At 40.1% G+C, this 21,744-nt stretch overlaps 1 protein-coding gene across 2 annotated transcripts in view; it reads left to right on the forward strand.

Moving 5' to 3' along the window:
- Positions 1-365: 365 nt before the first annotated feature.
- The window catches only part of LOC109423339 (solute carrier family 25 member 32), a 33,190-nt gene continuing 11,811 nt past the window's right edge, over positions 366-21,744 (forward strand). The window contains exons 1-2 of one of the 2 annotated variants that reach the window (XM_062854235.1): positions 366-1,453; positions 12,496-13,018. In XM_062854235.1, the coding sequence (XP_062710219.1) occupies positions 12,853-13,018 (166 nt within the window). In that variant the 5' untranslated portion in view covers positions 366-1,453; positions 12,496-12,852. The remainder of the gene's footprint in view (positions 1,454-12,495; positions 13,019-21,744) is intronic. The other variant, XR_009998093.1, reaches the window with a different exon arrangement.

The raw sequence follows: 21,744 nt of genomic DNA on the forward strand, positions 1-21,744 counted from the left end.
GCAAAATATGTTACTGTACTATTGAAAGAATAATTGGAATACACATTCGCAAAGTTACTACTAACCATGCGTTTCCATATTACGTAGTTCGTTAAACCATAGACTTGTTGAACGATTATGGAAACGCCTTATGTTTTTTGACGCGCTCAGTCCAGGACGTACCGCTACACAATTAACCGTTACTTTAAATCACCTCCATTCATAGTTTATAGCATCCACAAGCCTGCTATGAAACCATCAATGAAAAGTACCGTTGCGTCCGTCCGCTCCAGCGCTACCAAAAGTAACTGTCAACCTGACACGAGAACGTCGCCGATGAACCACCGCGACTTCATTCATCCTTTCCTTCCAAGGCCTGCCTAGGTACAAACGCACGGGCATCATCCGATCACGAGTCAGTTGCTTCGCTACCCAGCCCAGCTGCTCACCTGCACTCTGTTTTCGTCCTCGCTTCGGTGCGAGTGTCTGTGTGTGTGCGTGTAACTCCATGCGCACGGGGCGGGCGACACACAACACGCCATCCAGCCAGGCAGGACACAGGCGAAGCAGCAGCAGAGCAGAGAGAGCAGTAGTAATACAACAACAACGACGAAGCATTCATCAGTCATCAGAGCGTGGTGGAAGTTGTCAAGAGTCGAAGTAAGCGAAGCCAAGTGAAGTGCGTTCAGTTTTTTTGCCCCTGCGGAAGAATCCACATCACAATCGCAGCAACCGTTGCCATCGTCATCATCCGACAATCTTTCCTGATTTGGGTTGGTGCTCCTCCATGTTGTTGTCAGCAAGTGAGCAACATAAAGAAAATCGATAAGCAACCTTGAAAAGCCAGAGCCTGCTGCGGAGTTCGCGTGGTGTCATTCGTGCGGGAAGCAAAATTATTCGCCATTTCGTGTGCTTCGAGAGGTGTCTCCTCTTTCGTGCAGTTGCCAAGGAAGAAGATCTACGGAATTTAATCCATTTCCGTTCGGAATTTCAATTAATTTTTGTGACTTAGTGCCAGTGCTCGCAAAATGTGCAAAACGCCACTGACTGCAGACGTAGAAGTATCTGCCCTCGTTAGCGAAAAGACTGCGTTTACGTCATATTTCTGTGCCCTTATCAGTCGCTGAATGGCTGCTGAAAGTTGTCCGAAAAAAATCCGAACCCGTGAAGTGCTGCACCGTGACCGTTGTTGTCAATCTGCTACGAACTATCGTCGTCGTGGTTTGCCTATTTGACCCTCCCACCCCCGTCGTCGAAAAGGGGAGGGCCACCGTATAGGTCATCGTGTTCGCTTCCATTTGGATTTTTTCCCTTCCTGTATATATTGTACATAGGCGAGCCGCAAATTGTTTCCCTTCTCTAAACAATAACAAAAGAAGATTGATTCCCTTCGAGGAAAGACAGAACGAAAGATAAATCGCGAACGGAGGAGACACATCGCTTCGTTGGAAATTTTCTAATAATAATAGTAATAGTAAGTACAACCAGTATTTGTTACAAATTTCTAGGGAATCATCACATTTTTAGAGGCTGTCGAAACATCGGGATGAATTTTAGTGAGCAATCAAACACGCTTCGATAACAGGGAAGAGCAGTAGGCGCTGTGATGACGGACGACAGTATGTCTGGGTGGATAGGGAAGGTTGGGGTGGGGGTCTGCTCTTGTGAGGTGGTAACACTGCTACAGTAGCGCCTTCTAGCTTTGAGTGGCAGCACTGCTCACACAGCTTGATGTGAGAGGTGAGAGGTGCGACTGATTCGTAAGGTAAATGGCGAGAATGTTTGACGAAAATTCTGTTAATATTTCGTCAGAAATTTGAGTCTCATTTTCGTTTATTTTTAATAATTACCCTAAACCGGGGTAACATTGATCGACTTGACCCACCTCATGAAATGTTCAAACAAATATTTTTCATTAAATCTGTGCTCACGAATGGTATTTTGCCTATTTATCAATCTGTTATTGTCCAGCTACTGTGTAACATGAAACGCATGAAAATTGAGTTTCATAAACATAAATAAATCAAACTTCTTTTTAATGTGTCTCGTATTGCATTGAGACATCGTTTCGGACATTAATGTTTTTTATGAATACATATTAGATATAAATTGGAATTGAAAATCACTCTCAAGTAACAATTTTTATGCTTTTTACTCTTATATATTATTTATGGAGGTTTTGTCACTGGTTTGGTAAATCCTTCAAGGTTTAATGAAGCATTATATGCAGGGTGTTAGGTTGATGAGTGCAAACTTTTTAAGCGGTGAGAAATGATTTTCTACGCATATGATCAAATCTTAACCGTTTACAACGTTGTAAGGGCACGCTACGAATTCTCATTTTTAACAAACTTTTCCAATGAAAACTACCTGTTAAACAAATCATTCTTTTTAGAAATTTTACAAGGAATCCGAACATGTAAAAATATTTGAGGGCTTACGGTCGAATTTACGAGTTATAGTGGGAAATCTGACAGAAAAGGTATCAAAACGTTGTAACGTCACGGTAGGATGTGTCAGTAACTTTCTAGAACAACAAAGATTTTATTAATTGTACGCTTACAGTGCCACAAGCGTGGGCCACCCCCTAAAGAATATGATTTAATTTTATGTCTTAAAAAGCAAGCAAAAAAAAATTCATGATAGACATTCTTTTACCGAGAATACCACGTACAGATTCAGGATGGGATTGGAAAGATTCAAAATAAAAAAAATATGTCTATGTAATTCAAATCAATGACATACACATTAGTATGGGACAAACATCAAATTCTCGCTCCAGTCGACTTTTTTGATTCCATTTAGGTCCCATATGAACTGTACAAAATTTCAGCGCAATCGATGAAACTATAATTTAGCGCAAGCGGTTCAAAGTTTTCATAGGATTTACTATAGGAAAAGTTACATTTTCAGATAAAAAATCCCAGAGGTCGTCCCTTGTCTCCTTAATTCAAATCGTTCAACGCTTCTTGCAGAAAAATCATTTATGAAACTTTCCTTCGAAGACCGCAAAACAATTGGATGCTTGTGGTAAAAGTTATTGATTTATTACCGATTAGTGATCCACCGAACGGCTTTTTTGTTTTGTTTTATTAGCAGCACTGTAGCTGCTGCCTTGGCTGCTGCTGTTTCTGGGGGTGGTGATGCCTCCCGCCACCCCGTGCAACAACGGCAGCAGCAGTGCTGCTAATAAAACAAAACAAAAAGCCGTTCGTTGGATCACTAAACGGTAATAAATCAATAACTTTTTTAACAAACATCCAATCGTTTTGCGGTCTTCGAAGGAAAGTTTCATAAATGATTTTTCTACAAGAAGCGTTGAACGATTTGAATTAAGGAGACAAAGGACGACTTCTGCGATTTTTCATCTGAAAGTGTAACTTTTCCCATAGTAAATCCTATGAAAACTTTGAACCGCTTGCGCTAAATTATAGTTTCACCGATTGCGCTGAAATTTTGTACAGTTCATATGGGACCTAAATGGGATCTAAAAAGTCGACTGGAGCAAGGGTTTATTTTTTCCATACAAGCGTGTCCCATACTTACAATGTAATCAATGTCTTCATAAGATTCTTCAAATTTCCTGAGATGAGAATCCTTAATTTTGATGCGATATAAATGACAATTACAGATTTAACTATTTGAAATTATTCTCGAAAATGAGCTATTTAAATTTCTGCTTATAAAGAAATTCTTGTATCACAGTCTTACTTTCATCTTTTGTTTTTTGATGTTCGTAAACTAAAAATAGTGCATTAGCCGAAAAAAACAAAGATATAATTTTACAGAGCTACACTGCCGTGAATCGCAAGTCAGTCCCATCTGCATTTTGGACAAAAATGAGTTAATAACCGTTTTCGATCTTTCTACGGATGATCTTTTAGCTGCGTGAATAAAAATATATAGTTTGTTAGTAAAATTAAAAAAAAACAACACCAAGTCAGATTGTCCCATAATGAAATGTAATCGCAAGTCAGTCCCATTACGAACTTGGGTACCCTCCAGTACAAAACTTAACACTGTTTTAGCCAGTTTTATATTTTCACTGTTACGTTTTCACGTTTGAAACAGTGTGTGAAAGTTTCGTGATGATCGCAGAAGTTCTCAATTTATCAGTGGCGTCGCGTAACCTCACTTTTTATCTGTGCACCAAGTATAAATTCTTGAATTGTTTGAACAAATTTGCTTGTAATAATTATAATATGACAGGAACAGCTGCTTACACCCATTTCTATTTCGATTTTGACCATAAATCCTCTTCAGTTGCAAGTTTTAGGGTCGGTGCACAGGTAAAAAGTTAGGTTACGCGACGCCACTGCAATTTATGGCAATTTTTTGAAGTTTCACATAGAAATCGAATTTGAAAATTTTAGAGTCCATTTTCTCAATGCCTACTTTTTACAGATGGGACTGACTTGCGATTCACGGCAGTACACTACATTGGCAGATTATATGATTCTTTGATTACACGGCTTTATTTTCGCGATTTTATTTTGCACGATTTTTTACCCGATTTTCTCGAAGTTATGCGATTTTTTTACGCAATTTTGGCAATTTGCTTTTGCTAGAAATTATTTCGATTTGTTTCAAACTGCTTTTTACCAACATGCATTTGAATTGATTTTATTTTTTTACATTTCTGCAATACTTTACTAAAATTTGTTCAGATATACACATGGTTTCAACCAAACCTATTAACCATGAATATGTATAATCAAGGGTTGGTGATAAAAGTATAATATTGTTGTCTTAGCCTTTCATGATTGCAAATATGTAAATATAAAATATTTAAATAAAATTAGTCATTCCGATCCTCATATAATATATTACTGTATAGTAGTAAGTACTGAAACTTAAAATCACTTTTAACTTCAAATGTTTTTAAAGGACCCGGTTTGTCGAGGAAACGTATTAGTATTCACTAGCTAATCGCATACCAGAGAACATTCTTTTTTACATGGTAAATTTTTCAAGTAATACAAGCATTGGGGGTTACGTACCTGCCCTAAAAATGTGCACTTTAAAAATCCGGGAAAAATTTGGTAATCGTCCCGGGAAAACCGGGAAAAAGACGGGAATTCCAAAACTGAAATTGAGTGGCCACCCTGATCATGTTTACCTGTGAACAAATGTAGTACACTGTGGTGCATAATTGATCTGACAAACGTCGATTTTCATACAAAATGGCCAAGTTTAAGATGCTGTAGCTATGGTTTGCTTTGATGGATTGAGCTCAATGTTTGACACGGAACTACAAATATGCTGAATTTTGTGTATGCAAAGTATAAAATGTTTTCTTTCACAGGTCTGGGCGTGGCAAGGCGTTGAAAACATTGCAAAAGTGATCGGACAGCGGCACGCGTCTAAATCAAAGGGGTACCGCTGTCCGATCACTTTTGCAATGTTTTCAACGCCTTGCCACGCCCAGACCTGTGAACGAAAACATTTTATACTTTGTATACACAAAATTCAGCATATTTGTAGTTCCGTGTCAAAAATTGAGCTCAATCCATCAAAGCAAACCATAGCTACAGCATCTTAAACTTGGCCATTTTGTATGAAAATCGACGTTTGTCAGATCAATTATGCACCACAGTGTACAAATTCCAAATATTTTACCAATTATAAAATCAATATTCTATAGACTATGGATAGAAATCTAATGCACGAATTTTGTGATTGAAAATATTTGAAAATATTATATATAACTCTCAGTTTTGTCATAGATCCAGCCTGTTCCTTTTCATAAATATGAGTATAGCAACATCCTTTATATTGGCGAATAGCGTAAATAAATTGGGAGGGGTCAAAGGCCGTATGGAATCAATCTCTGGATAAAATTGAACTGTGCTTTCGGTAAAACTATTGCATACCTATGCCTCTATTACGAAAAATATGAATAATTGGGCTTGAGACATCATTGACATCATAAAACATCCTGAACACCAGAAAGTTAAAACAAAAACGAAATAATTGATTACACCTATTGCATTGAATGCTGAATCTGTATACGGATTTCATTTATACATATTTTAATGAGTAAGGAATTGTTTTTCATACCTTGGAATATTCTACATACTCAATCCTGAATTGCTTGTTCAGCACTTTTTTGACGAAAATAGAACAGCAGAACTATTTCGGTAGCTTCGGTAATCGATTTTACTGAGGCTCAGTACACCAACTGTCAAAAGCGGGTGCAAAAGGTAAACGATGCATTTTGACCGCATTCAGCTGTTCTATTTTCGTCAAAAATTTACCGAACACGGTATTCTAAATTAAGTGTGTATGCATTGCAAACTATTCTGAAATTCAGTCCTTTCGATCTGCAGAAATATTTTGTTCGTTTTAGCAACATCTTCTGTAAGCCGAGAATCTCTTGGAAACTCAGAAGCCACTAATCAACCTTAGTAGGATAATACAAGCTACTCAAACTAACTTGGAGTTTAGAATTACATATCTAACAGTAGATAGTCATATCCGTTGCATAATCGACTATGGTTGCTGGACATGCTTCAAGACTAATAGATAATAGTATATACATTGAAGGTCGTTCATATTATCGTCGAGTAAACCCTTGACATCTGCAGACGATACTATAGTTATATTCGCTATAAACTGTAACATCACATACCCAACCATTATCTATGACCTCCTTAGAATTGCATACACCATTCCAAAATTTAATTGGGAAATTCTAGATCAACTAAACTATTCCGAATAGTAGAGTTTCAGATCTACACTCGTAGTAGTCAGAGTGACGTTACATAGTTACACGAAAATCAATAGACTTACTTGAAGAGTGACATAAACTGTTTTATACGAGATATTCAGCGTCGTTCAAACTGTCTTCCAAACTATTATGATGCATAGGTCATATGTTTTGCAGAGCTTATAGTAGTTGTTTGCACTGTGAACTTAAACATTAGCAATTAATTATCAACTGCCTTCATACAGTATCGGACAATAAAAATGCACCAAAGCCGTTTTCCCATACAAACTAGTCAACTTTAGATTACCATATCTCAGTTACTTCTCAACCGATTGTTTTCATTTTTCTGTGACGAACTACAAAACATTCCAATTTTCAAAAACTATTGAAAAAGTTCAGTGATAACTATTGCTACAAAAGTTACAGATAGGTTGAATTTTGACAATAAAATTGCACCAAGACAAAAAAATGTTATAGCAAAAAATGATTACGTCATATCATTATGGTGTCTTCGGCAAATATGTTTCTTGTGTGATGACGAATAAGTTTGCTGAACAGACCAACATGATTTGACTTCAACATTTTTTGCTATACAATTTTTTGTCTTGGTGCATTTTTATTGTCAAAATTCAACCTATCTGTAACTTTTGTAACAATAGTTATCACTGAACTTTTTCAATAGTTTTCGAAAATTGGAATGTTTTGTAGTTCGTTACAGAAAAATGAAAACAATCGGTTGAGAAGTAACTGAGATATGGTAATCTAAAGTTGACTAGTTTGTATGGGAAAACGGCTTTGGTGCATTTTTATTGTCCGATACTGTATATATGAACTGGCTCCGTTTCCGCTTTAATGAACAAAGTGTTCTGAGCTAAAATCATTCCCTGCCGCGAGTCCCATAATGAATGTTTGATGAATTCTCTAGGGCGCCGTCCACAAATTACGTAACGCTCTAGGGGGAGGGGGGGGGGGTACGGCCAAGCGTTACGGCCCATACAAAAATTTTAGGATTTTCATACAAAAACGCGTTACGGAGGGGGGAGGGGAGTCCAAAATTGACGATTTTAGCGTTACGTAATAAATGGATGCTACCTAGATGAGTTCCAGGATGAATCTCTTGAGTTATTTCTGAAAGAGTTCCCTTTACAAGCATTCCTAGAGAAATTGGCTTCTTTATCAGTGTTAAGATAAATCCATATTCAAAATCTGCACGCCAAACCGGGAATCAATTTGAATTTTCCATCGTCTAACATTCAAAAATCAACATATTTTTAAACATTTTAACACCCAAATCGTGAAGTAATTCCTTGGAGAATCATTAAAGAATCCTTGTAAGTATTCCATCTGAAATTAAAAGAATTCCTGAAAAATTTCTGAGAAATTCTAACATAAATTCCTGGGAAATTTCCAGAACAATCTTTCCAAGATTCCAAGGAAGAAACCGAAAAAATAGGCAATATCAAGAGATTGCCGGATGTTTGGGTCCGAAAGAAGTTGATCATCAATATTAATTTCTTCTTTCGATCAACCTAGATAGCCGTGCAGTATCGGTAGCAGATCCTTTAACTGGCAAAGAATATGACTGCAGATTACCTGATCCGGTGGTAAAAGTCCATCAAACAGGCGACCCCTAATTCATGGTGTCAAGCGGTTTAATGAGAACCGTGCCTAGGAATGGATGGTTGGGGGGGCTAATAAAAACCTAAGCGTTAACGATGCCTGTGGAGTACCAGCGCGCCCATTTTCATTAGCCATGGTCCAATAAACAAAAGATTCTTAGGGTTATGACACAAAATAGTAAACTGTTTTAGGATGAGATACCTCCTCCTCCTCCTGAGACCGCATCATTTGTTCAATTCTGTTAAAGAAAACAACAAATCATTCAACATTGGCTGTGACGCCAATGCTCATCACACAGTTTGGGGTAGTACGGATATTAACAGTCGAAGTGAGCCACTATTGCGGTCTCCAGTTATCGTAGTGGTTAAGGCTATGGATCGCCAATCCGGAGACGGCGGGTTCGATTCCCGTTCCAGTCGGGAAAATTTTCTCGACTCCCTGGGCATAGCGTATCATTGTACTTGCCTGACAATATAGAAATTCATGCAATGGCAGGCAAAGAAAGCCCTTCAATTAATAACTGGGGAAGTGTTCAAAGAACACTAAGTTGAACGAGGCAGGCCAAGTCCCAGTAGGGACGTAGAGCCATAAAGAAGAAGAAGAAGAACATGAAAAAATTCCTGCAGTCATCCCTAGAGGGTTCCTGTTAGTAATTTCTAGATGAATCTCTGCCTGGAAGAATTACTGGAGGGATGCCTAGAAGAATTCCTCGTGGAGACCCTGGAGCAATTCCGGGGGGAATCCCTGAAGGAATTTCTGGGGTAATCACTGGAAGAATCCACGGAGAAACTTCTGGGAGAACCCCTTTAGAAGTTCGTTCCTTCAGGAACTGGAGGAGTTTCTGGAGGTATATCTAGAAGAACTTCTGGAAAAATCTTTAGAGTAAAGCCTAGAGGATTGTTAATTATTATTATTATTGTCTTTATTAATGAGGTTTTCAACAGGATTGTTAAGAAGAATTCCTGCAAAAATCTCTGGAGGAATTTTTGGATTTCTCAGAGGAATCCCTGCAGAAATCCCTGGAGGAATCCTTGGTAGTATTCCAGGTGGATTTTTTTTTGAAGAAATCCTAGGAGGACGTACTGAAGAAATCACTGAAGGATTTCTTGACAAAGTCCTGGAGGAAACCTAAGAAAAGTTCTTGGGGAAACTTTTAGAGGTATTCTTTTAGCACTTCCTGAAGTAGTTCCTAAAGAAACCCCAGGACTAGCCCCAGGATGAATCCCGGAAGCATTCTCAAGAGGAATTCATAAAAAAATCTTTAACAATTCCTGTAGAATTCCAGGAGGAAGTCCAGAGGAGGTTTTTCAATAAATACCTGGAAGAATTTCTGTAGGAATCCCTGGAGAAAAAAATCTAATGAAATTCTTGTCTGCAGTTACTTCTGGACGAATTGTTGAAGGAAATTCCTAAAGAAATTTTTGTACAAAATTTTGAAGGAATACTGTGAAGTCGCCATTCACCGCTCAGGCTCCATTCACCACTCGTTCCATACGATTTATATTCAAATTCGTTATATACAATGGTGAATGGTGACCTAACGGTATCTGCATTATTTTTTTAATCTCCTTGTCGTAGTCCCTGTCGAGATTCTAATGAACTGGATAGTGCACCCGAAATCCTTACGCTGTTCTGCACACCGTCCATCGTTGCTCTTATCAGTCTGGTAAACTTCCCGGGAAAGCTGTTCTCGTCCATGATGAAGATCGACCGGCCGTCGATGAAACCGGCTTGGTAACTTCTCACGAACTCTTTTACTTTAGGTGAAAGACGACGGAAGACGATCTGACATAGCACTTTGTAGGTGGTATCGCTCGAAAGTTCTCACACATTAACTTGACGCCTTTCTTGTGGATGGGACAGATTTGTGCTCATTCTGCGAATGGAGTGACGTGAGAAAAGTCGGAGTCGTATATCGAAGTGAGAAATCTCGACTCGAATGAGGTGACTCTCCATTTGATTTACACGGCGAGTCACTTCATTCGAGACGGTATTCCTCACCTCGATATACGACTCCGACTTTTCTCACATCACTCCATTCGCAGAATGAGCACAATTATCCCTTCCTTCCACTCCTCCGGTAGCTGTTTGGATTATAATAATATTAGCATGAAGATGATGATTAACCTGGGCTTGTTAGGGGAATATGTGTAAATAAAAAGAAAATCGCGTTAAGTACTGTTCCTTTGAATTCCACTAAGAATTTGCATCTTTTGACAGATACGTATTTCGACCTCAACTGTAAGGTCGTCTTCAGTGTCTTGTACTTGACTTGAGTCGAGTCAAGTACAAGACACTGAAGACGACCTTACAGTTGAGGTCGAAATACGTATCTGTCAAAAGATGCAAATTCTTAGTGGAATTCAAAGAAACAGTACTTAACGCGATTTTCTTTTTATTTATTAGCACGAATTTAAAGGGAATATCCAGAAAATATTTCTAGAAGAATGCTAGCAGGAATTATTGAAAGAATCCTGGAAGGAATTCCTGAAGGATTCTTTAGAAATTTCTGGATATATTCACGGAGTAATTTTAGGAGGAAACTTTTGAAAAATTCTTACAGAATTACAACTCTGGGAGAATCCCGGTAGCAACTCCTTAAGCATTCTCTGCATAAATTTCTGAAACATTCCCAGCAAGTTTTCCTAGATGAATCCTTGGAGACAACGTTGGTAACAAGATTTTTTTTTATGTATTGGGACGAGAATTAATGAAATAGAGATTTCTACTCCAGCGTCACATGTTTTGAGATGTCTTATCACGTTACATCACATTGCTCTATTCCAGATGTAACTACGAAGAAGAGTCTTTCAATTTCTATAGAGTCTTGAAACTATATTAGTTAGATGAGTGCTAAATAGTTGGAAAAGATGCTGAATAGATGGAACAGACAATGTCTAGTGCAGATGTCGAGTAACATGCACCATTCATAATGTGTAGGTGACCGATTGTAGGGCAATGTGTTAACGACCTCAGTTTTCTTAATAAAGAAATACAGAAATATATTTATTTTTGCATGTACATAAAGAGATGGGTGATTCTCAAAAGTGCATTTATTTCATCATGAAATGATGCGATCTTTAGATGATGTTTCAATTCTGGCAGGCTATTTCATAAGGAATTCTTTTATCTCCGTTATTGTCAGATGTTTTTCAAAAGAATAAGAAAATTTCACCAATATTGTTATCATATTTCATTTCCAGATAAAAGATTCTTATTTATCTGATTGACGAATTAGTGGGGCTATCTGTTACAGTATGTTAAACATTATTTTATTGAAAAGGACATACGTAAATCTGGTAAAATTAATTTAAAGAATATAAAATCTCAAGTTCAGACTCCATTCGTATATGTGCTCTAATGTACTCAAATGTACATAATGTAAATTTCAAACAGTTTTTATTTCTTTCCCATAGTAACCTGTATCAATGTTATTGAAATATTCAGCGAGTGTTCACGAAAACAAATCATCTTTACTTTTGATATGGCTGAATGAAAGATAATCCAAAATGATTTTTTTTTTTTCATTTTATACAATGGCAATTTAATTTTATTAACAAAAAAAATGTTTTTGTTTTCGTCTGTTGCAGAACAAACAACCCATTTAGGTATGCAGAAGCACTAGCAGCAGCACCAAGTTATCATGCCTGACCGTGGTGGTTGCTTGGTTGGTGATACGGTGGCAAAGTCCCATTAACACTGACAATCCGAGGTCAAGTTTTTATTTACTCTCCGCAATTGATATGTGACGCAATGTTCCGTGGTAAACATCGGGTCCGTCTAGACGGAGCGGTACACATGTTGTCCGAATTCTTTCCGGGGCAAAGTTCTTTTCGCCCTATCTGATTTTGGGAACTATGTTTCCTGGTTCGATTGTTTACCCCTATATTGTTAGTTCACTTTAGAGGAAATTTCTTCTGCGAGGGGAATTTCCAACAGTTGTTCCGCTTTGTTTCGCGTGGAAAGTTTTTATCGTAGGTAACTAGCACTAGGTAGTCGAAGCCCTTATTGTAAGAACCTACCCAACAGGTAGAATCGGTAATTTATATTCGTCAGCCCATTTGTTTCTTCAGCCTCACTTCGTCACCAGCAATCCAGTTGTAAAACTAGTCCAACTTAGTGTCATATACCTAATCGTAATCACAACACTTCTGTTTGTTTCCCATTCCCTGTTTCGAAAAACGCAGAATTCACAACGTATATCAACACGAATCACGCACACTCAGAGCATCACAACATCACCAGTTATTCCAGAGACGGACAGACAGACAGAGGTGGAGTGAGAGAAAGCCACCCAATCGCGTCATATCAACTAAAGAGCCGAGTATTTAGCAACAGAAAACATTGAACGAGCAGCTCTAGGCCAGTCGAGCTTACCGCAGCAGTGAGTGAGAGAGAGTAACGAAGAAACCAGAGACCAGAACGGACATCATAGCACAACCCGTCTCGCCGTTTCAGGTGCGACAAAGATAAGCAACAAAATTGCGCCAAACGATAAGACTCAACCGCAGCAGACCAAATCGTCATCGTCGTCAGAAAAAGAAATGGCATCGGCCCTCAAAAGTCCCACGGCACCGGCCGGGGCCGGAGGTGGCAAGTTCAGCTGGATGGCCCACGTCAAGTACGAACACCTGATGGCCGGAGTTTCCGGCGGAGTTACGTCCACGCTGTTACTGCATCCACTGGATCTGATCAAAATTCGCTTCGCAGGTGAGTACAACAGTGTTATTGAATATCCTTACGCAATGCGTTGTTGATATGACTAACGAGGTCTCCACGTGCTTGCCACGAGCTCTTGTCCTTAGGCGACCAAACGGTGACAAATGTTCGCGGTTAGATCGGTCCTACTGTATTTACCGCTACTGGGGGTCTGCCTCGATCGGCTCAGACGTCGTCGTGAAAGATGTAAATAATGATTAGTGAGAGCTACGGAAAACGTCTACTAAGCAGTTCGACACTAAGGGCAGCAATCTCGTATGGTCAGAGATTGCCCTATCGCATTTTCTATGTGTTCTTAGCACTACAACAGCAATCTCCGAGTAGATCAATTTGAATAGCCTGGCCTAATGCCGCAAGTGATAATGTTTGAAAGTTTACATTAGTTGATCTGTTTATAAACAAAACTTATCAGCGATATTTGCTCGATGATCTTTTCACGATCTGTGTTCATAACTAATACCTACATACTTGCAAAATGTGCTGCTGCCGTATGCGAAGGATATGTTTGGAAATAAAATTAGAGAGTGAGCAGTGCAGTACTTTGAACTGTGATAATTTGTTGATCAACACCAGAGTCGCTAACCGATGATGGTTGTTATCGGACTTGCATTCAGATGGGTGAGTTTCATCTAATCTGTTTTTCAGTTTCTTGACGTCAGCACGTTTGTTGTTCCGAGCACCGCACGGGTCAAACATGTTGTTCTAGATTGGTGGTTTGTATTACTTTGTTATTGTTATACCATATCGTGATACGCATAAATCCATATTGTATACTATCTTTATGATATCGTTGGTATTTATATATGTTACCAGCACAGCGTCTGAGAGCAAATGGATAATTAATTTTGATGTTCTGATAATACAAACTATGATTACTTTGGTTGTTGTCGTTTTGGTTGTATTAACTGCTGCACCTATCGCAGTGGTCAAGAAACCAGGAGGAAAGATTCGTATCTGTGCCGATTAAGTGTCCCGCACAATGCATACGTTTGCGTGTGCGTGACAGTAGTTTGACACATTTCCCATGGAAAAACTTTCAAAAAAACGCAATCCTCGACGGAACGGACGTTATGTGCTCCAGGCTTTATTGAACCGGTCTGAACGCCGCCCTGGAGTTCAACAACTAACCGCTGCCAGTTCCTGACGACATCTTCAGCACGCTCAACGGATGTAAATATTTCAGCATAATCGACCTTAGTGATGCCTCCCTGCAAGTAGAAGTGAATGACGACTCAAAAAACTTGCCGACCATCAACATACATCGCGGATTATTGCAGAAAGATTCAGAATCGCGCGCGAGTTTGCTCACGCGGGAGCGGTTCATGAGTGCGCGTTGAGAGTGAGTTTAACAACACTGCTTGCACACATCTTTGACCAATCTGGACTACGACCGAATCCTGCTAAAATCGAAGCCATTGTCAAGATGCCTGCTCCCAGCGACATTTCCAGTCTACGATCGTTCCTCGATGCGGTGAATTTTTATGGCGAGTTTGTATCATAAATGCACCAGCTAGGGAAGTGGAGCCATCTCGGCAGGGGTCCTATTTTGGGCACTTTTCTGCTATAACTCAGCCAATTCTCAACCGATTGACACAACTTTTGGAATGCGTAGCCGTGTACAAAATTTTAATTCAATTGGTTTGGGATTGACTGACTTATAGCGAAGAGTGCCCAAAATAACGGCCGCTGCTCAAGTGGTTCGCTACCCTACGAAGACCACTCGACGCACTTCTCAAGAAGGATGCCAAGTTCGTTTGGAGCCATGACTGTCAGAAGTCTTTCCAGAAGTTTAAAGAATTGCTCCAGTCAGATCTTCTCCTAACTCATTACGACCCGACTCTGGACATCAACGTAGCAGCAGACACATCCTAGTCAGGAATTGGAGCCTTCATCATGCACAAGTTTCCCAACGGCGCTTTCAAAGCGATGCGGTGGCACATGCATTCCGTTTTCTCACCGATGCTCAAAATCGTTACGGACTCCAAGGTGTGTGCCGAAGATTATCGATAAACTTCGTCAGCTGCACGGACGGCCCGAACTGATTCTCCAAAGTCACCTAGAGCGTATTCGAAGGTTAGAGCCCCCAAAGCCAGACAAGTTAGCGACGTTTGTTCCCTTTGGGAATGCTATCGAACAACTCTGTGATCACCTGGAGGCGGCGAATCTGCAGCAACACATGGTCAATCCGATTCTAATTCAAGATTTGGTTGATAAACTGCTGACCAGAAAACTAGAGTCTGCTTCAGAACCAGTTCCTGAAATCCGAACAAAGGTCTAGTCTTGGTATTCACTGTACCGAAGTTCCAAGTTTACGCTACAAACGGATCATCAGTCGCTTTAGAGGATATTTGGATCGAAAAAGGGGATTCCAATCCGCACCATCAATCGCTTACAACGCTGGGTACTGACGCTTCTGTGTTACGATTTCGACATCCAGTATGTATTCACCACCCAGATCAGAAATGCCGACCGGAGGAAAATTTCGTCATCGCTTCAATCCAACTGAAGGTGACATTAAAGTACCTCTTCAGGAAGTAGTCGGATTACTTCCTTGCTCCGTTCTCCAGCAAGTTGTCAAGCACATCGAAAATAGGTTATCCATTTTCAAGGAATCAAGGACATTTCAAACCCCGATGTTTCACACCCATCAGTACGCCTTGGAATTGGTAAAGGGATGTATTATGCTTGGAAACCGATTGCTTATTCTTGAAACATTGCGGAAACGGATTCTGAAGCAGCTCCATAGAGGACATCCAGGAATGAAAAGGATGAAAGCTCTCTCAAGAACGGCCAGTACTGGCCCAAGATCGATGGCAGCATTTCCGATTACGTCAAGCAAAGCGACAAATGTGCTACTCACTCGAAGACACTTCCGAAAATTCCTCTGCAATCATTTTCGCTAGCACAGTCTTCTTGGGAACGCATCCACATAGATTTTACTGGTCCAGTCAACGGCCTGCATTTTTTAGTCGTAATCGACGCCTTTTCCCAGTGGCCGGAAATCAGCATTGTGCGCACACCGACAACAGCAGCAGTCATCAATTTCCTGGACGAATTGTTTGCTCTTTTTGGAATCCTAACCACCATCGTATCCGACAATGGAACATCATTTTCATCGGCACAGTTCACTGAATTCTGCAAGAAGAACGGAATTCAACGTTTGAGAATCTCTCCCTATCATCCGCAGTCGAACGGCCAGGCGGAACGCTTTGTAGAACCTTGAAGACAGCGTTGCTCAAGATTAACGAGGTGGAAAAGATCTTCAAATCACTGCAAATCTTCCTTCAAGCCTACAGAGCAACCCCGAGTCGAATCCTGAATGGAAAATCTCCGTTTCAGCTGATGATCGAAAGGAACATGCAGACAGTCCTGAGTCTACACTTCAGCACCCACAGCCGATGAGCCCAATCATTAATCAACAAAAAAATGATCAGTTCAATCGGCAACATGGCGTAGTATCTGGGAATCTACAAGCTGGTGATGCAGTTTAGTCCAAGGTCTACCAAACCAATTCAAAATGAAAATGGGTTTCCGGAGTCATTATTGAAGTCATTGGGCAAGTAAACTTCAACGTTCTATTGGACGAAAGACATGGCCGATGGAAGTTGATCCGTTCATATGCCAACCAAATCCAGCATTGCTTTGACAACCAACAACCAACTATGGAATCAACGGAGAAATCTTCCCTCAACATATTCGTGGGCAAGTTTGGACTGCAGGATAATTTCCAACAAAACGAAGTCGCTACCGTTGCTCCTTCAGAACCTGCACCTGGACCAAGAAGTTTCCATTGATGCCACTGATGCAGACGAAGCACTATCTGAAATGGAAGTAAACCTGCCGAAATCAATCCAGCCTTCACAACCTGATGAGGAAGCCTCTACGAGTTGGCCATTATTCCATCGCTGGAAATAGATTGGCTGATGAGTAAGCTCGCACTGGAGCATCACATGGCTTCACTGGCGCTGAACCAGCTACTCCGACATCGAAGTGTTGGGTATGATGCCTTCGCTTGTCACAGAGAACAGACATTCAAGCTCGAACAAAAGTACGTTGAAAACGTGTGTAATGGATTTGAGTGTACCTCAATACCTTCAACGGAGACTGTCCTACATAAAAACTTGATTTCACCACTCGGTGACGGTGTTCATCGTTGAAACACACTAGCCCACAAAGCGACCCGAATGATCAAATGCTAAAAATGGTGATCCTAAGAAACAAAAATGACAATACGACCATGTATGTGATGTTAGGCTAGCACCACGCAACAAAAGCATAACGACATACTCTGATATGACCATTACAAAGTGTTACACATAGCAGAAAGCAAAGGTAGACGTCTGTTCTTCGTGGTTATAAATAGCGTAGAAAATAGCCCGTTTTGTATTACAACAAACAAGATTTTACAATAGAACAGATGAAGTAGGTGAAGTACTAGATTTGTAGTAATAAGCTGAATTTTAGTATGGTGAGTAGGTCAATTCTCCGTTTCTGCAATGAAATGGTGCAAAAAGCGTTGGTATTATGATTCCTTGCCTAATTTGATACTGTTTGAGCAAAACTTTGGGCAACAGGTTGTTGTTTTATCCATTTCCTGCAACATAAACAACATAGTTATCCAAAGTGTTTCTCAAACAGCATCATATTATTTCATTGCAGCAACGGAGAATTGACCTTCTCACCATACTAAAATTCAGCTCATTACCACAAATCTAGTACTACACCGAACGTGCTCCATTGTGTCACAAGAAAACTTATATTGTTAACCTAATTAAATAACTTCAACAGTTTGTTTATTGAAGTTTCTAAAATGACATCACACAACAAGCTTATGTGTGAATTTGATAGTGTTACAAATTGTGCAGTATAGTAGTAGATGTTTGAGGGGGGGAACTTCCAATCGATTACTCAAAGTTTTGAAAATCTCATGGAGTTGGATTAGTGTGCAGTTATTGATCCAGTTACTAGACTTATTGATTCATTTCAGAAAACTGAGCTGGGTAGTTGTATGGTGTGTGTTCTGCAGCTGTGAACCTTCCATACCCGTTGATTTGGACGACACCTCAAGTAAACCAACAAGGTTATGTTTTTAAGTGAACCTAGGCTTCGAAAATTACGCTGCTGGTATTTTTTGCTGTTTTTTTATTATGAGATCCGTATCACTCCGTTCCATGATCAGAAAGATGTTTGAACCATTTTTAATTTGGAAGATGTGTGCAGATTAGCGGGGGTCAAATTAAACATTAGAAGCGTTCAAACCACCGGGGGTCTATGGTATTAACCTATGGTTTATTCTTGACTTTTTCCAATTTATTCTGCATTGACTGGTTCAATTCGACTGTTACACACACGACAGAAAGCAAATTACTGAGGCATATAGCGCTGATTGTGTTAGTTGGGTTCTTCTCGGTACAGATACGTTGGATGGTTTTGCTCTGACTGGTCTTCTCCATTCCTTTCTGCCAGCCAAGGGCTGAAAGTCTCTTTAATAAAGACAAATCTATCAATCAATTCTTTTCTGCGCTAAATTACCGCCAGTAAATTATCGTATCAGTTAATTACCGCGTCAGCAAATAACATACGAGTAAATTACCGTCAACCAGCTCCATCTTAAGGTCTTTGTCAGTTTGTTGAACTAATGGCATGCTTTCTTGAATCACTGCTACTTTCAAATTCGCGCCCAATTTCTGGCCCGCGTTTGCCAGACTGCAGAAAAGTTCCTTTATCTTCTTGGCACTGAAATGCTGTTAAATGACCTATATAACGCTTACAACAGTGCTTAATGGTAACCTTGTAAAAAGCTTTAAAAATATCAGGTGTGCTAGTTTTTTTTTATGAAGAGATTTGTGCCCTCGAAATCGTGAGTAGGTGCCAAAGTCGGACATTGTGGCGGCCATTTTGGGATTCTAACAAGTCTGTCCTTAATGGACCACTTACTGCACGTGTTTACCAATGGCCCAACATTATACACGCGTTCATTCGGTTGACTTCTGAGTGGGTCGTGTTGTCTAGGTGGCCATAGACTTAAGCTACCGATGAACCGAATTCACTCGATCCGTGAATTTTGACACCAGAGCAAAACCGCTTCCAATCAGAACCATCCAATACTGATTGATACGGCCCCGCTCTAGTGTCAAAATTCTCGGACCAAGTGAATTCGGTTCATCAGTGGATAGGTCCATGATAACGAGTTTATTTTTCGTACTCGTTACCCCTCAAACATTAGTCAACTCGTGCACAGAACCATTTCTCGGTTAACCTTCTTCGGGCATTAAAAAAAAGTTACGAATAATGCATTGGGGTCATTATGACCCAGAAAATCAAACTCTTATAGAATGATGATATTTTCACCAATCATTTGAATTTGAAAGTCTTATTTGATAGATAATTACGTCAAGAATGTGTTGATATGTTGAAATAGTGGTTCCGGGATCATTGGCCACCGGGAATCTGCTACACAGGGCACCATGTCGGACATGTGGGATAGCACTACATTTTGCCAGTAGTTGTGGAATATCTCGCATTCTGGACTACTTAGAAGGATACTGTCTTCGGCAAAGTTGCTCAGAATACTAAGAGCTTTCACATAGGAAACAATTTAGTTCGAGAATCACTCACTGCGTGGCGCTAGTGTTCCTATAAGCTTCCAGTTCAGTCTGAATATCGTATATCTCGCGTTCTAGATCACCTAGAAGGATACTGTCTTCGGCAAAGTTGCTCAGAAGACTAAGAGCTTTCACATAGGAAATAATTTAGTTCGAGAATCACTCACTGCGTGTCGCTAGTGTTCCTATAAGCTTCCAGTTCAGTCTGAACGTCGTATATCTCGCGTTCTGGACCACCTAGAAGTATACTGTCTTCGGCAAAGTTGCTCAGAAGACTAAGAGCTTTCTAATAGGGAGCAATTTAGTTCGTGAATCACTCACTGCGTGGCGCTAGTGTTCCTATAAGCTTCCAGTTCAGTCTGAATGTCGTATATCTCGCGTTCTGGACCACCTAGAAGGATACTGTCTTCGGCAAAGTTGCTCAGAAGACTAAGAGCTTTCACAAAGGAAACAATTTAGTTCGAGAATCACTCAGTGCATGGCGCTAGTGTTCCTATAAGCTTCCAGTTCAGTCTGAATGTCGTATATCTCGCGTTCTAGACCACCTAGAAGGATACTGTCTTCGGCAAAATTGCTCAGAAGACTAAGAGCTTTCACATAGGAAATAATTTAGTTCGAGAATCACTCACTGCGTGGCGCTAGTGTTCCTATAAGCTTCCAGTTCAGTCTGAACGTCGTATATCTCGCGTTCTGGACCACCTAAAAAGATACTGTCTTCGGCAAAGTTCCTCAGAAGACTAAGAGCTTTCACATAGGAAACAATTTAGTTCGAAAATCACTCACTGCGTGGCGCTAGTGTTCCTATGAGCTTCCATTTCAGTCTGAACGTCGTATATCTCGCGTTCTAGACCATCAAGAAGGATACTGTCTTCGGCAAAGTTCCTCAGAAGACTAAGAGCTTTCACATAGGAAACAATTTAGTTCGAGAATCACTCACTGCGTGGCGCTAGTGTTCCTATAAGCTTCCAGTTCAGTCTGAACGTCGTATATCTCGCGTTCTGGACCACCTAGAAGGATACTGTCTTTGGCGAAGTTGCTCAGAAGACTAAGAGCATTCACATAAGAAATAATTTAGTTCGAGAATCACTCACTGCGTGGCGCTAGTGTTCCTATAAGCTTCCAGTTCAGTCTGAACGTCGTATATCTCGCGTTCTGGACCACCTAGAAGGATACTGTCTTTGGCAAAGTTGCTCAGTAAACTAAGAGCTTTCACATAGGAAGCAATTTAGTTCAAGAATCACTCACTGCGTGGCGCTAGTGTTCTTAGGTGCTTCCAGTTCAGTCTGAACGTCGTATATCTCGCGTTCTAGACCACCTAGAAAGATACTGTCTTCGGCAAAGTTGCTCAGAAGACTAAGAGCATTGACATAGATAACAATTTAGTTCGAAAATCACTCACTGCGTGTCGCTAGTGTTTTTATAAGCTTCCAGTTCAGTCTGAACATCGTATATCTCGCGTTCTGGACCACCTAGAAGGATACTGTCTTCGGCAAACTTCCTCAGAAGACTAAGAGCTTTCACATAGTAAACAATTTAGTTCGGAAATCACTCACTGCGTGGCGCTAGTGTTCTTAGGAGCTTTCAGTTCAATCTGAACGTCGTATATCTCGTGTTCTGAACCACTTAGAAGGATACTGCCTTCGGCAAAGTTGCTCAGAACAAATAATTTAGTCCAAGAATCACTCACTGCGTGTCGCTAGTGTTCTTAGCAGCTTCCAGTTCAGTCTGAACGTCTTATATCTCACATTTTGAACATCTTAGAAGGATACTGCTTTGCGAAAAGTTACTCGGCAGACTGAGAGCTTTCACATAGAATACAATTTAGTTCGAGAATCACTCGCTATGTGGCGCTAGTGCTCTTGGGAGATTCCAGTTTAGTCTGAACGTCGTTTATCTCGCGATCTGAACCACTTAGAAGGATACTGTCTTGGGAAAAAATGATCGAAAGATTAAGAGCTTCCGCATAGAAAAAAATTTAGTTCTAGACGGAATCTACTTCAGAATTCCCTTGTAAAATTTCAGTAGCAATTCCTTTGGAAAGTCATTCGGTAATTTCTTGAGGGTGCCTTCAGCTATTTCAACATTCAAACGTATTTGGAATTTGCTTCTTGA

The sequence above is a fragment of the Aedes albopictus genome, chromosome 2, assembly GCF_035046485.1.
Source record: "Aedes albopictus strain Foshan chromosome 2, AalbF5, whole genome shotgun sequence".
Lineage (NCBI taxonomy): Eukaryota > Metazoa > Arthropoda > Insecta > Diptera > Culicidae > Aedes > Aedes albopictus.